Source organism: Sceloporus undulatus, chromosome 5 (assembly GCF_019175285.1).
Source record: "Sceloporus undulatus isolate JIND9_A2432 ecotype Alabama chromosome 5, SceUnd_v1.1, whole genome shotgun sequence".
Lineage (NCBI taxonomy): Eukaryota > Metazoa > Chordata > Lepidosauria > Squamata > Phrynosomatidae > Sceloporus > Sceloporus undulatus.
In genome coordinates this window covers 97,061,927-97,079,190 of record NC_056526.1, presented here as the reverse complement: position 1 = coordinate 97,079,190, position 17,264 = coordinate 97,061,927, and the positions used below count along the sequence as shown (strand labels likewise).

The 17,264-nt window shown below is 38.2% G+C and overlaps 1 protein-coding gene across 2 annotated transcripts in view; it reads right to left on the bottom strand.

The window, feature by feature from the left end:
- SLC2A9 (solute carrier family 2 member 9) overlaps nt 1–16,096 on the bottom strand; it is a 70,174-nt gene extending 54,078 nt beyond the window's left edge. Inside the window, exons 1-2 of one of the 2 annotated variants that reach the window (XM_042470063.1) lie at nt 15,961–16,096; nt 5,814–5,904 (exon numbers count right to left, since the gene is read on the bottom strand). In XM_042470063.1, coding sequence (XP_042325997.1) covers nt 5,814–5,891 — 78 coding nt within the window. In that variant the 5' untranslated portion in view covers nt 5,892–5,904; nt 15,961–16,096. The remainder of the gene's footprint in view (nt 1–5,813; nt 5,905–15,960) is intronic. The other variant, XM_042470064.1, reaches the window with a different exon arrangement.
- Nucleotides 16,097–17,264: the final 1,168 nt, after the last annotated feature.

Sequence of the window (17,264 nt, the reverse complement as noted above, 5' to 3'; positions counted from 1 at the left end):
CAAACAGGGAGGCCACAGGCCTGAGACTACAGGACCTGAGCAGGTAGGGAGATAGGGAGGCTTGAAGACCTCTCATTCACAGGAGATTAGTGCACCAGCTTTTATTCCCGTACTAGGTGCAGGAAGTAAACACCCAGGGACGGATTCTGTCACACAGCTCCATCCCCGGGCAGTACTCATCATGTTCCTGATCCGGGTTTATCCTGGACCTTTTAAAGAATGGGATTTTCCTGTTCTTTAAAGGGTCCAGGACAAGCCTAGGTCAGGTACAGAATGAGTATTGCCCAGGGATGGGGCTATGCGATAGAATTCATCGCTGTGCATTTACATACAGCGCCTAGTGTGGAAATAAAAGCTAGTAATCTCCACACGGTCGCCATGAGTCGAAGTTGACTTGAAGCAAGCTAACAACAACAAAGTTGTGCACACCTCAGCTAGGACAGTCCTCATGTAGGCTGCCACCACAGGAGAATGCTCCAGTTTTTTTGTTCCAACTATCAAATAAATAACTATCAAATATCAAGTTAATATCAACTATCAAATAAATCTTTATAAATAAAAATATAAATGTTCATTTGTTCAAAATCTTAAATCTCTGAAAGTTCTTCACCGATTGCTTTGAAATTTTGACACAACGTTCCATTTGAATACACACATGTTCGTATATACCCAATATGTTTTTATATACCTACTATGTTTTCATATACCTACTATTACAGGGGTAGGCAACCTACGGCCCGCGGGCAGGATGCGGCCCGGCAAGGCCTTGGGACCAAAAAGTGTCCTCCATTTGAAAATTTTGTCCTATATTTGTCATGGTTTATTTATATATTTAATTTTTTAAAAAATATATATTTAATTATTTATTTTTTGGCTTCGGCCCCCCCAGTTGTCTGAGGGACAGCAACCTGGCCCCCGACTCAAAAAGGTTGCCTACCCCTGTACTATTATATAGATGTCACACCTGTGACAGGTAAAATATGTGTGTTTTTTTAAAAAACCAATGCCATCTGTTGGATGCAACAGCAACACACACAACGGGTGTGCCATGTCAATTTAAGAGATTGCAATTCCCAATTCAACTGGCATTTGCAATTACCATCAACAAAGCTCAGGGCCAATCTTTAAAATTTTGCCGTTTAGATCTAGACATGGATTGCTTCTCACATGGACAATTATATGTTGCATGCTATAGAGTTGGCAAACATACCCACATGCATTAGAAACGTGCACTTTCTTTGTTCTTTCTTTTCCATTTAACCAGACTGAGCCACACAGCAACACATGGCTGGGTACAGCTAATACGAAATAAAACTATTCTGCTAGTGTGTGGAACCAAAAGTAAATGCTTCATAGAAAACTACAAGCATATTTTAACTTAAATTTTTAAGTCGTAAAATATTTAAGTTAAAACATGCTGGTATTTTGCTGGATAAATGAACATGGTTTGTCAGCCCATTGACAGAATATGAGCTGGCACTGACTGACTAAGAAAGTGAATTTGGGGTTGTGATAGACAGCACAGTGAAATTGTCAACCAAGTGTGTGGCTGCTTTTTTTTTTAAAAGGATATATTGGGGATCTTTTAAAGGGAACTGAAACTAAAACTGGCACTAGCATTCTGCCCTTGTAGAAATCCTCCTTGATGTGATTAGATCTGAAACACTGTGTATAGTTGTGGTCACTGCACCTAAAAACATAGGACTTTATCCCATGAGGGAAAAGATGAGAGCATAGTGGGATGCTACCGTCAATATTACACAATACACGAAGACTATCAAACGAGGTTGTGTAATATTGCAATTATCCTGTGATTATTTATTTATTTAGGTATTTATACCCCGCCCTTCAGCCCTAATGGCTCTCAGGGCGGCTTACAATATTATTTTTAATCAGACAGTTCCCTGCCCTCAGGCTTACAATCTAATTGTAATTGTGATTATTGCCTGAATAAGGAAGAATTCTAGCACCACTTTTTCCCATGAATAAAAAGCGGCACTAGAATGCCTCTTTATTGATGTGATAATCATGGGATAATTGTGATATCGTGCAATGTCATATAACAATCTTCATGCTATTCCTCAATAGTGACAGGAGCATCCCACTATGCTCCTCTCTATTATAATGTGGATAAAAGTCCACATTATAATACTGGTAGAAGTACAGAACTATCGTATAAGGAAAAGAAATTTGGGGGTTAGAAAAAAGATGAGTAAGGGGAAATGTGACAGAGGTATATACAATTATGCATACTGCAGAGAAATCATCTAGGAGACAGTTTGAATTTTGGACTAGGACTCTGGAAGACCAAGATTCAAATCCCCATGCAGCTGTGGAAGCCCATTGGGTGATCTTGGGCAATTCATACTCTTTGAGTCTTAGAGGAAGGCAATGGCAAACTTCCTCTGAATAAATCTTGCCAAGAAAATCTGTTAGGATCATTATAAATTGGAAATGGCTTGGTGGCACACAACAACACCCCCACCATAATACTATACATCAGAGTTATCCACTGAATCTGAATGATGAAAAATTCAGGACTGATGAAAGGAAGTACTTCTTCACACTTAATTAAAACATGAAACTTGCTGCCAAAGGATGCAGTTACACCTATTAACTTGGATAAAAGGAGTCTGGATACATTCTTGGAGGCAGGGGACCTCAATAGATACTGGTAAAGATGGCTTTATGCCACCTCCAGTATCAGAGGGGTATGCATCCATATCCATATCCCAAGTCAATATGGCCAATGCTGCATGGTATGGAATTGTAGTTAACAAAAGTTATTTTTCCAAGCTCTGGTTAAATCATCTACATTCCTTATAGCTCCATAGCAGGGAAGAAGCCTGGAGCTAATCACATATGCCATTTAGTGTGGTGTTGGAAGCAGAACTGATCATAAGACTGAAAAGCTTTTTCTAAGCAGAGAAACAGCTAGGCTAAAAGCTGTTTTCTGCAGTGTGTGTAAACTGCATACGTATTTATATGGCCTTCACCCACTCACCAGCCATAGTTTGGAAGGAGCATGGGATTCCTCTTAGCCCTGCAATTGCTTGGGAGTGAGAGGGAGGTAACTGGGTGTGTTTTCACATTTTACACATCCTACCTTTCTCTTTGTAGCTCTAAATCTGGAGAAGATAATAGGTAATGCTCCCTTTTGGGCATGCAGCATAAATTAGGGGAGTAACTTCAATGCCCTGGGAAGAGGCAGTTTTGCTATTAACCACTAATTTTGTACTGTCTGCCAAGGTCAGGAAAAAATTCCTAAGTTCCCTACCACTATCAATATTTTGATGATATGGAGAAAGAAATTATAATTCCTGAATAGTTTAATTTTGATAGTAATAGCTAAATCTAGGTTGTAAATTGCTGTTTAGTTTTGCGTTTAATTCTCCTTTTTAAAATTGGTTTAGTTTTGTGTTTGAGTAATCTTGGAGTGAAAAGCTTCTGACTAATACATGCAGTTCCAATGTTACTTGATTTTCTGCACTGAGGTGTAGCTAGTTGATGAGACTAATACAGAGCTAATAAAAATTGTGTTATATTTATTTCACTCATAAAAACTGATTGACTGCACAATATTATCAGTAGCAATAGCAATAACAATATTATCACTACCCATAAGTGAAAAATCAGAATGAGAGGCATCATAAGTCAGCAAACACTGATTTGGCATTTGTGATATTTGGTCACAGTACTAAAGGCTAAACTGATCTTCTTACAGTCAGTCATGAATGAGGCACCCAAAATCCTCATTAACTAAGTCTGGAAAATATAAAATGTGAAAATGTGATTTTGAGCTTTCTGAAAGTCCTTGCTGTGGAACACTTTGTAATTATGTAACTCCAAGAACATTGCATTTGCAAGGTGGGTTGAAAAATACCATGCCACACTTGAATAAATAGTTTCATATTAAAATATGAGAAAGAAAGCTTGTTTTCTTTTATAGAAAATGTTTTAAAATGTTTTATACCCCTAAGTGATTGTGACTGGCCCAACAGCCCAGAAAATAAGCTTAAGTTATTGTAGCATTGTAAAAATATGTAGTTTTGTACACATTTTGATGACTGATATGATAATTAGGAAATTTCATCTCTGATGAAATACCATGAATGTTTCCTGTGTAAAATAGGATCAGAATGAGATTTATATAGCAGTAAGATTTATGTGAGATTTATATCAGAATGAGATTTATATTGCAATAAGAGCAAAAGGGAGCTTTATATGGTTTTATATATACAGTTGGCCCTCCTTATCCATAGATTTTTTTTTATCCACAGATTCAAGCATCCATGGCTTGAAAATATTTTTAAAAGTAAAAATTCCAAATAGCAAAGCTTGATTTTCCATTTTATATAAAAGACACAATTTTGCTATGCCATTGTATTTAATGGGACTTGAACACCCACAGATTTTGTTATCCACAGGAACCAAACCCCAGCAGATAACAAGGACCCACTGTACTATCGGTATACAGACTGTTGGTGTTGGAGGTACAGTAAACAGGTGAACAAATATACCAAGCAGCTTCCCAGCAACTATATTTTCCTCTAATGCACTGGCTGTGGGTCAGGGGAGGAAAGACATAGTTGGCTAGAGTACATACCAACAAAGTGATACATATCTTGTGTTGTCCGATGCCTTCTGCTTTCCTGCATAAGTGCATCTACTCTAATGTGCTGGTGAGCTACCTCACCTTCCACAAAGTCCTTCCATATGCTTTGTACATGTACTGCAAGTCTTTCATACTGCCACTTTCTGGTCATATGCAGTGGTTGTGTTTCAGTGCAGCAGAAGGCCAACTAGCAGCACCCTACTCTGGACAGCTACCATGGGTATGTAGAGTGTAAAGGCCTGTACAGATAGGCCAAAATAAAATGGCTTCGGGTCACTTTGGAGGCATGCTGTTTAAATTATGCATGTGTCCTAATAGTCCGGAAGTGATGCCAAAGCCATGCTCCAGTCCTTAGGACTGGAGCATGGCTTTGGCGTGGCTTCTGGACTTTTACGTCATTTAAGCAGCATACCTCCAAATTGACCCGAAACAGCTTTATTTTAGCCTGTCTATATGGGGCCTAAAATACCTGGATCCTGGGGGAGGGATTAGGGACTAGGACCAAGTTGTTTTAGCCTTTCTGTGTTTTGTTCATGCCTTTTTTCAGCTCCTCCCCTCTCTTCACACATATCTGTTAAGTAGGGAAGGATGGAGTAGGTGGAGAGTGCCTATTGTCTGGTAGTGCTAGGAGGCCTACCTCTGTAGATACTCTGTAGCCCAGCAATAGAGCTTCCATCCAGAGTGGTAGCAGAAGGTGGAGACATGATATCTCACTACTCTAATACTAGTGGTGCATTAAGGGAAGTAATTTATTAGATGTTTATGAGGGCAGCAGAATTTAAGAATTCGTTTAAAATGAACATACAATGCAACCTGACAGACAAGTATGTTAGGACAGTTTGATAGAACAAAAACCTACCAATAGGTGGTGTTTTCACTATTTTTAGTGACCTAATGATGAGATTTAATAATACAGTATCAAAAAATATTTTCTCCCCTTTTTTCCTGGTGCGATATATATGATCACTCAAACAAGATCTTGGGTGCCATTCTTGGCAATGAAACAGAGGCTGGATCAGTGGAATACAATTGTAAGCATATGAAATCCATGTTGCCTAAGAAAGATTGGGAGCATGGCCAAACTGATAAAACTGTACACATTCACAAGATACTCTAATGGGCTCACTGATAATTTACTTCCATGCCAAATGTACTGCTTGCATGTTTATTGATTTCAAAGTAAGAACATCTCACTTACCACTTTCTTCTTTACTGCAGGGTTATCTTTAACTTCCGAAGTGCTTTTCTCCTTGGTTTCTGTTGTGTTATTCTCCATTTTTTGTTATCTGCTGATGATATGGAAAGGAATTTGCAATGAAAAAAAAATCTTAAAATTAACCAGCGGAAGGTTCTTTAACCTCCAAACATTCTCAGAAATTTTGTTTCTAAAAGCCTGATTTTATGCAGCAAAAACCTATCAACGAACGAAATTATTTTGGAACATTTGGATCTTAGCTTTCACTTGTGAAAAAAGAACATTTCAATGCATCTGTAGAGAAAATTTCCAAGAGGAGTGCTCTGTGCAGTTGATGACAAAAGAATAATAATCTTCCAACACTATATTGGTTACCAGCTGGATACCTTGATAGCTTTAGCTTCTTTGCTAGCATCAGTTGCATAGACTCTGGGCATTTCCAGACACAGGATTCTCCAGCATTAGAATCCCCTGTACAGCTGTCCTGTCTTTAATTGTCAACAGATTTAGTCTAGTAAGGAAAAGGACGGACAAAGCAGTGGAAAAGCAAGGGAGGATTGCAAGTGGAGAGTGACAGTGAATAAGGTGGAGTGAAACTGCTTTACTGTCACTCTTCACTTGTAATCTTCCCAAGCTTTTCCACTGTTTCATCCATCTTTTTCCTTACCAGACAAAATCTGTTGACATTGACAATAAAAAAAGGCAGGATAGCTGTACAGTGGCTTCTAACAGACACATATACGCACTTCAGGTTTTTTATCCATTTCATACTACTCTGAACATCATGGCTCTATCTTACAGGATCCTGGGATTGTAATTCAACAAAGTATTTAAAATTCTTGAGGAAATGCACCAGAACTCTCTGATAGGAAATTCTAAGTAGCTCATTAAACTATATGTCCCATGATTCCATATAGTTGAGCCATAACAGTTATAGAAGTATGGGACTGATGTAATTGAGATGAAGTGGGACTTCACCACTCTGTCACTGACAGCCATCCAAATTCAAGGGACTAATGAAGCAAGCACTAATCACAACCTAATATACCATTCTTATGTTCCATAAGTAATGTCTCTGTTAAGGAAATGAAATGTATTTAGCTTTGGGATTATGTGTATGTCTTTACAACAAAAGCAGTGATCCAAGACTGATTATAGAAATAATGCACTATGATAATGCTATCCATGTCCTTAATCAAACACCGACACATTACTTCACATCATGTAAATGGAGAATGCTTTTTCATACAGCTGAGGTCTCAAGGGACAATTAGGTTTGTTGCTATAATTACAGTGTCACAATTGTGTTGAAATTAGGACAACAACATTGTTAACCTACAGAGAAAATCAAACCTGTTCTCTCTGTGCTGTCAAAATGGTATTACCGTATATATTCGACCATAAGTCGACTTCATGTATAACTTGAGAGCAGGTTTTGGGACCAAAATTATGGCTTTTTGACATGACCCATGGATAAGCTGAGGGTAAAACTTAGAGACATGAGCAAATGATCTAAAGCAGTGGTTCCCAACCTTCCTAATGCTGTGACCCCTTAATACAGTTCCTCATGTTGTGGTGACCCAAACCCATGAAATTATTTTCATTGCTACTTCATAACTGTAATTAAATACGTGCTTTCCAATGGTCTTAGGCGAACCCCATGAAAGGGTGATTCGACCCCCAAAGGGGTCCCGACCCACAGGTTGGGAACCACTGCTCTAAAGGATGAAGCAATGGAAAACAATGCCCCCAACCCTACAAAATTGCAAAGGCATGTTTGTGCTAATACTAAAGGCTGGATGGATGAGAGAATAGAGCAGGGGACGGGGTCAGTGATTCCAGGAGAGATTATGCTCTTACCTTTGCCAGGTGATGATTCTTTTTTAATATAAGAGCTAAAGTATAATACTTACCCTGACCTGTGGATAAGTCGACTCAGTGTTTTGGGGTCAAATTTTTGATTAAAATTTCTAGACTTATACATGCGTATATACAATACATGAGACAGGTCACCCAATGGGTTGCATGGCTGAGTTGGGAATCAAACTCTGATCTCCAAATTCATAGTGCAACATTCAAACCACTATGCCACAATGACATCTCCAGAACACCCTATCCTCAATAGCTGCATTCAATTCTTGCAGACTCAGAACTATGGCTTCCTTGATAATAATAATAATTAATAATAATAATATTTATTTTTATCCTGCCCCTCTGCACAACACAACAGGGGTGGCTTACAACATTAAAATGTACGTTCCATAGTATAACTCCCTAAGCCCTCCTCATCTTAAAATTCCACCTGGAATGCAGTCTTCCTCTTTTCATGCTGCTTTCTATCTTACCTAGAATTAATGTCTTACCTAGTGAATTGTGCCCTCTTATGGTATGCGCAAAGTATGACAGCTTTGTGTCAGTCATTGGCTTCTAGGGAGGTGTCTGGCTTGATTTGACCTAGGACCCATTGATTTGGTTTTTTAGCAATCCATGGTATCTGTAAAACTCTTCTCCAGATCCACATCTCAGATAAGTAGATTTTCTTCCTATCAGCTTTGTTTACTGTTCAGCTCTCGCATCCATTTCCCATAGTGATGGGAAATATAATAGCATGGATAATTCTAACTTTAGTATTCAGTGAAATATTGTTGTACTTCTAGATCTTGTCTTGTTCTTTCATAGCTGCCTTTCCAAGTCTTAGAATTATTCTGATTTCTTAATGACATCCAAAGTATGGAAAATCTTTAACTATTTCAATTTCTTCATCATCTATGTTAAATCATCCATGGTCATTATTTTTGTTTTCTTTGTGGTCAGCATTGAACTTGCCTTAGCACTTTTCTCCTCGACTTTCTTTAATAATTGTTCCAGTTCTTTGCTATTTTGTGTTAGTGGTATGGTCATATCTGAATAGCTTACATTTTTTATGTTCCTCTGTCTGTTTTTCACAGCTCCTTTCTCTGCATCTAATCCTCCTGTGCATATGGTATTTTCGGCATACAAGTTTAAAGCAATATGGTGATAGAATGCCTGAACACCCCCCCTTTCTGATTTAAAACCATTCTATTTCTCTGTGTTACAATGAGCCATCTACATCTGCGGGGGTTCTGTTCTGCCCCTCCCCCAGATAACAAAAAGCATGGGACCTCAAGTACCATCATGGTCAATGAACATGCAATATGAATGAGAGCACATTGGTGCAGTCATGTGCATGTGCTGCCATTGACAATAATCCACAGATGCCCTGATCCGTGGATAGCTAGCCCACCAATACTGAGGGCCAACTGTATGTTCTAACAGTAGACATTTGTCCTGAGTAAAGGTTGCACAACAGAACAATCAAATGTTGTGGCACATCCCTTTCTTTAAAAGCAGACTATAGCTTTTCATGATCTATACCATCAATAAAGTACATGTTGATTTTCTTTTGAAATTCTTTGGTACATTCCATTATACAGTATATGTTTGCAATGTGATCCCTAGTGCCACTGCATTTCCTGAATTCAGCTTGAATATTTGGCATTTATTGCTCCATATAAGGTAGAAGTCTTTGTTCTAGAAGTTTGAGCATGACTTTACTTTCATGAGAGATCAATGCAATGGTTCCATGGTTACTGCATTCTTTTGTTTCTCTTTTGTAGCAGAATACACACACACACATATATTGAGTATTCCCAGTCTGACAGCCATTGTTTTATTTTCTGTATTTGTTGAGAGATTTTGGTTAGAACTAGAGTAGTTTATGTTTTTGTAGCTTGAAGCAGCTCTATTGATATTCCTTCAGGTCCTGGTGATTTATTTCTCCCAAGTGCTCTGAGTTCAGCTTCCATTTAACTTTCTGAAATTGCGTATTTATCTTCATATGGTACTTCCTTGAATGAACCTGTTATCATTTCATCTCTTATATATAGTTTTTCCATGTATTGTTTCCATCATCTTTTTATTTTATTTGTGTCTTGCATTTTGTTCCCCTGATGATCATAGAGCATTCTCTCCTTTGGATTAAATTTCCCTTTGATTTCTTGGATCTTGTTGGAGAGGTCTCTTGTTCTTCTTTTTTTGCTGTCAGTGTCTATTGCTTTGCACTGATTAATGAAGCAGTTCTCTTCATCACTACACACTAGTCATTAAACAGTTGCATTCAGGATTCTGATTGTATTTCTGTTACTCTTTACTTTTGCTTCTCATCTGTTGGTTATTGTTTGAAGTGTTATTGTTTGTCATCCATATGCTCCATATAAGGTAGATTTCTCTTTCTTTTTGTTAATAGATAGTGTCTTTCTGCATTCCTTCTTGCCAATGTCTCTAGCTTCAGTCAGTAGCTCATCTGAATCCCAATTAATTAAGCTTACAAGTGCAAATCCTTTTCACATTATCATTAAATTAAACAAGGATATTCCTCAGGTTGTATTTCAGCATGATAGCTGGTTTAGTTTTCTTCTTTAGCTTTACTCTAATTTTTGATATTAATAGTTCATGGTCCATGCCATGAAATTATTCCTGATTTTTGCAACAAAAATGGAGCATCTCCATCTTCTGCTTCCAATTTTGCAATTTTTCTGATAATTTCATCCTCCTTTGTTGCTGTGTGCCTTCAAATCATTTCTGACTTATGTCAACCCTAAGGCAAACCTATCACTGAATTTTCTTGGCAAAGATTTGTTCAGAGGAGGTTTGCCTTTCTGTGAGGCTGAGATTGTTACTTGCCCAAGGACACTAGTGGACTTGAACCCAGGTCTTCAGTCCAACATCCACATTGCTCAACCATGCTGGCTGGCTATTTCATCATCCTACTTTGCTTTTTAATCTTTATAAAATCATCCTCTAATTCTATGCATGTGCAAATATTCACTGCTAAATGCTCGGAAATTGGTCTAGAAAAAAAGCATGTTTAATACTTAAGTCTTTTCACTGAAACCAGTGGGGTTTACTTTGGCCAGCTGGCTCTGTCATCCCTTAGGTCAGTGGTTCCCAACCTTCCTAATGCCGCGACCCTTTAATACAGTTCTTCATGTTGTGGTGACCCAAACCCATGAAATTATTTCATTGCTACTTCATAACTGTAATTAAATAGGTGTTTTCCAATGGTCTTAGGTGACCCCCATGAAAAGGTCATTCAACCCCCAAAGGGGTCCCGACCCACAGGTTGGGAATCACTGCCTTAGGTCTTGCTTGCAACTTGTCAAAGCCAGACCTGTTTTGCAATTTTAGAGAACTACAGCTATAGCCTACCTTCCTCACTAGATGGAGCTGCCACATTTCTAAGTAGGGCTTCAAAGAAATAATGCAAAATTTTGTTTAAAATGCTGGATATGCTAATGTGTCAGAATTATTTTAATCAGAAATGATTTTTTAATGAGTTTTAGTTTTTTAAAAATATTAAGTTATCTAATTTTTCAGCCTCTGTATAATAAACAGTGCGGCTAGGTGCTTCGGTAAAAAGAATCAGGATGTTTATTATTATTATTATTATTGATGGTAGTTAAAAAATCTTAATTAACCACTGTTTTTTTTTTAAAAAAATCTGCCTGAAATTCATTTCAGGAAGCAAAACAAAACAAGCTTGATTCTATGGCCCGTTATAGACGGGCCTAAAAGTGCATGCTCCGCACGTGCTAGGGTTAGGAAGCGGCGGTGCTTCTGCGCCCCCGCAACCCTAGCACGTGCGGAGCGCACACAAAATGGTGGCGGCCGTTCCACACGGCCGCCGCCATGACTACGTAATGAATGCGCCACCTCCAAACGAGGCAGCGTGGTTGTGACATAGTGGGGCTCTGTGAGGGCGCTTAGTGCGCCCTTTCTGTGGCCCCGGAAGGAGCTCCGTTTCGGAACTCCTTCCAGGTTTGCGTCGCTGGGCGCAGCCTTTAGATGGCTGCACCCAGCAATGCAGAGGAGAAAGGGGCCAAGCATCCCCTTTCTCCTCCTCCTCATTGCCGTCGGGTGTCCTTGGGGCTTGAAGCCCCAAGGACACCCCTTTCCAGGCTGTGGGGAAGTGGCCTTTTTCCCCTTCCTCGTGGCCTGGAAAGTGGCGGATCAGGGCCTCGGAGGCTGTCGGTCTGGCAGCTGAGTCCCCGATACACCGAGGAAAGGAGCGCCTACAGGCCGCCACAAAGGCCTGTAACGCTCCTAAGATTCCTTTCTAGTGCATTAATAGCATTTCGCTTTTTCTTAATGGCTCTGTCAATAATAAATTCTCCCTGAAAGAGGAAAGAGATATGCGGCTCTTCAGCTTATGGGCACTCCTTGTCTGGCATTTACTTCTCTGGTGTTTCATTCCAATGTTTGGTTAATGCTTAATTGTTAAAACAGTAAAAAAAGCCTATAAAATCTGGGGGGTTTGCCAGTATCTAATGAAGTATAGGTTATTCTTTCTGTAAGTACTCACAGGCATAATGAATTAAGTGTTGTGTATAGGAAGATTGCAATCAAGGTCAACAGCAAAATTACATCCATCCTTGTTTGTACTGAATGAAATGTTCAAAATATTACTAACACACACATGCTCATTTATTTATTTTCAGAAAGGAAATGCATAGTTAGAAACTCCTGATCATCAGCCATGATAAATATTCCTCTTTCATTGTACATTACTGGAAATTTGAATGGCATGATTGAATTGGAAGCATAAGTTTAAAACCCAGACAAATTAGAGAGCCCACGTCTAGCTTTACTTTCTTGTACTATGGAACAATCCAGGGCAGTGTTAAAAGTTGATTATAGTGCAACATTTAAACATGTGTTTCGGTCCCTCCAGTAAAAATAACGAAAATTTTAAAGCAATGCCAGATGTATTTGCTTTTGAAGAAAACCTAGTCAAATTTTGAATAAAACCGATTCAAAAGTCAAAAGCTGTCAAATTTCAGTTTATTTGAAATCCTCTCCAGCTCAGTTTTCCAAAACCCAGTATATGATAGGCAACTCTATGAAAGCTAGAGGAGTTGCTATTTTGCTTGACAAATTATGTCCATTCATAGAGGAACTAATAATAAGACACCCATCAGGTTGATTTATCATTCCAAAGCAGTGGTCCCCAAACTTTGGTGCTCCAGGTGTTTTGGACTCCAGTTCCCAGAAGCCCCAGCCAGCTTGGGCCCACTGTCAAAAATTCTGGGAACTGAAGTCTAAAATACCTGGAGGACCAAAGTTTGGGGACCACTATTCTAAAGAGTTCAGTTGCAGACAGGAGGATCACTCTCAGCACCTTCTAGTCCCCAAATAAAGATCAAAACCTCTTCTTCCAATCTTTTATTAAAACCTTTCAAGATTATCAGCTGAGGAGATGAGCATATGTGGGAATGCAAACAAAGTTCTGAATCATGTACAAATCCTGTCATTCTGCTAAAAGAAACATAAATACCTCACCTTTATTAAATATCATTAACAGCTTCTCTCATTTATCCCTGGAGAGCCACACATCCCCATGAGAGGCAATACACTTTTTTCCCCAGTGCCCATAAATCTAAAATTGATTATTTTTTATTTCTAAGTCACGCCTTCCTGAGATTACTGATGTCCAAATCAATGACATTACACATTTTGACCATGCCTCGGTCATCATGAATTGGAGGACAGGACAGGGGGCAGCAATCTCGGCTCTGGAGTTTTAACCCTTCCCTTCTAGCAAATGTTAAATTTCAATAGTTATCAATGGTATCCATCACTTTTAATAAAGGGTCAGGCCCCACCTGGAATATTGTGTCCAGTTCTGGGCACCACAATTCAAAAAGGACATTGAGAAACTGGAGCGTGTTCAAAGGAGAGCGACTAAAATGGTGAAGGATCTGGAAACCATGTCCTATGAGGACATGGTTGTCAGAAAAACTTTCCTATTCCTTCAAAAACAGATCCAGACAAAAAAGGACACACACATTCCTTGAGGACTGGTCTTTTTTTATTGATTATGTATTATTATTATTAACCTTTATTTATGAAGCGCATGTAAATAATAAGATATCTCATTTTGCTCTACCTTTGCACCAAGCTGGTTTTTGGAAGGACATCTTTGATACTGACAACAACCCTGCTGCAGGAAATCTATGGTCCCATACAGACAGGCCAAAATAAAGCTGCTTCAGGTCACTTTGTTTAAATGATGTATGTGTCCTAAGAGTCCATACCTGCGCCAAAGGCATGATCCAATCCAAACGACTGGAGCGCAGCTTTGGCGCAGCATCTGGACTCTTAGGACGCATGCATCATTTAAACAGCATACCTTCAAAGTGACCCGAAGCAGCTTTATTTTGGCCTGTCTGTATGGGGCCTATGATTTCCCTTTTTGGATCTTTTTACAACTTTGAAAGAATGTATGGAAATACTCTTTTCTCATTCCCAAGTTCTGTTATTTCTATTGTTTATAAGTTTGTTATTTGATAAAACTTAATGCAATTTTTTTTAAAAAAATGAGTAAAAAGTCAAAAGCTATCAAAATTCTTTTTTTTCCCATTGGAGGAATTGGTTTAAGAAAGGTATTTATTTGTCCAGTATTCACAGGCAATAACTCTCAATCAAAGCATACCCAAACAGAGGCTGGATGGCCATCTGTCGGGGATGCTTTGATTGAGAGTTCTTGCATGGCAGGGGGTTGGACTGGATGGCCTTTGGGGTCTCTTCCAACTCTCTGATTCTATGATTCTATAATTCTGTGATAAGGAACAACATATGTACGTAGGCTTTAACAGTCTCCAAAACTGTTCACCACACTGTGTGTTACTGTTGCTTAAAAAAACACAAACACACAATGGGGAGGGGAATATTTTATACAGAGTTTTGTTATGCTATGTATAAAACAAAGCAATGTTTTATGAAACATTTGTTTAAAATAGGATGTTGTTTTGTACCCTGCTGGGAGATATGAGAGAATTTTATTATGTTGTTGGGGAACCTCTGTCCTTTATGTTATTTGCAATCTGCATGAAGCCACCTGGAAGAGTCTGCCCAGGAATGTGAGGTGCTTCAACAGTATGCGTGACACACAGTTCCACTTTCTCTCTCTTTTCCTTCTGTCTTTGTTTTCCAGGGAAATTCCACATGTCTTCAGTTGGTCCCCATGTGGACTGCATACTAATGGCTTGATGAGGACTAAGAAACTGAAGCTTCATCCTGACTAAACAAAAGTTCTGTCTTTGGCTCAACTGAAATATGTCTTTATTTGTATAACTGATCGATTGATTGATTGATTTTGTATGTGTGTGTGCATGTGTTTTCAAGTTGCCTGTCCACTTATGGTCACCCCATAAATTTCATAGGTTTTCTTAGGCGAGGAATACTTCAAGGAGGTTTTTTGAGTTCCTCCCTCTGAAATATAACCTACAGATTAATAGAAAATTATAGATATTTGCTTCAGAAAAACAACAACGTTTCTTTCAGAAAACCATTCTTGAATAATAATAATAATAATAATAATAATAATAATAATTTTTATTTATATATCGCTTTTCCAAAAAGATCAAAGCGGTTTACATAGAGTTTAAAACCAATTACAAAAACATCATAAAATAGATATCATGCACATTCCAGAAACGAAGTTGACTTTGTTTGTGGTACAGTCCAGATCCCAATAGTCCTATCCTATATGTGATCAGGGGTTAAAACTCTATAATTAAGGATAACAAATAATTATGCAGTGGCATTAAAAATAGCTTCACAAATTGAGTTTCTTTAAGAACAGCTGACAAAAACAGTGCATGTTTTTCCAATTGTAGTATATGTGTTTTATGATGGATGGAGGTGTATACACACAAAAGGGGGACAATTTGCCACTGATGGCAGTGACTGCATTGAAACAAATAAGTTTACTATGTGTTTTGTGGCACAGAAAGAATAGTATAATAATATGTAATTACCTATTTCTGAGTGAAAAACTGTAAAAATTTGCTTCCAAATGTCATAGAATAATCCCCAGTAACATACCTTTTAGTTCCATAAACTAGATTACATAACTTTAAATGGGATTGTGCACAAAGGAGTTAAAAACAAGAAAGTGGATCAGATGTTACAATAATGAGATTTAAAACACAGATATGAAATATGTAAACAAGTTTTTTTTCTAACAAAGAGTAATTTCTTTACATTGACAAATAAACTTTTCTCGTACTAGATACATGGCTTTCTCTAAAGCAAGAATGCAAACCAAAAAACCAAATTTGGTACTTACACTTCTCAGAGGTCTCTCAGCTTTCAGTGACTACTTGAAATTTAGTCACAGTCTAAAGAGCACTCATATATGCCACAGAGACGGAAGAAAAAGTTGATGTGATTTAAAAATGACTGAGCAATCATTAAACCCACCTATTCCCATTTGTAACTTTCTCTTTTATAAGGTTTCATGAATGGTGAGTGAATCATTAACCTCGGCTTTATGTTGAGTAAGATCGATCAATATTTTGTAAACCAGCATCACTAATATATGAGGAAACAGCATACAAAAAAAATATTTACTATTGTCTAGTCCATAAATCCTCTAGAGATGTCATTCTGAATTATAGTTGTTTACTTTGGCCTGATTCTCATTTTAACTTACCTTCTTCTAAAAGTCTCTACTGCCTGCAAGCAGTACAACATATTTCATAATTAAACCAGACACTGATCATAGTTATTAGAAAGGAATAAAAACTGCCAAAGCAATTGAAAATGATTTCCAGATATAACAATAGGCAGGCTACCTTGCTTTATAAAATTATAGATGCCATGAGTCATAGTAAACTAGATTATCAAGTACTTAATCCAAAATATAGTCAAGAATGCAGATGCATTTTATTTATTATTGTTGTTTAAAATATCACACAGACATATATGAACCAAAGGAATAGCACTGTTCTCAGAAACTGAATACCAGAAAGATACCATAACATTTAAACATACTAGACAAAATAACTGAAAATAAGTATTTTTTATTATGACCTTTATTTAAGTTCTCAGCAGCATCTTCTATAGTATACAATAGTGATAGAAAGCAATGTTGTTCTTGTCATATGCCTTCATCATTTTCAGCTTATAGGGACCCTAAGATGAAACTATCATGCGGGTTTATTGGCAAGCTTTCTTCAGAGGGGTTTGCCAAGGGGTCAACCAGTGGTTTTCCATGGCCAAGCAGGGATTCAAACCTTGGTTTCCAGAATTGTATTCCAACACTCAAGCCAGAGAAAGCAATGACGGAAAGCTTATTGACAACTTTAAAAATGTAGTTGAATCAGCTAACAACAGGTAACTTCCTTTGGATGCCAAGTGATAAGAGCTAGCATGATCGGTTTGAGTGTTGGACTATGACTGGAGCCGAGGGTTCAAATCCCTGCTCAACCATGGAAACCCACTGGATGACCCTGGATAAGTCATTCTCTCTCCGCCTCAGAGGAAGGCAAAGGCAAACTCCCTCTGAGCAAATCTTGCCAAAAGAATCCTCCTAAACCTTGGATAGGTCCACTTTAGGGTCACCATAAATTGGAAACTACTAGGCACACA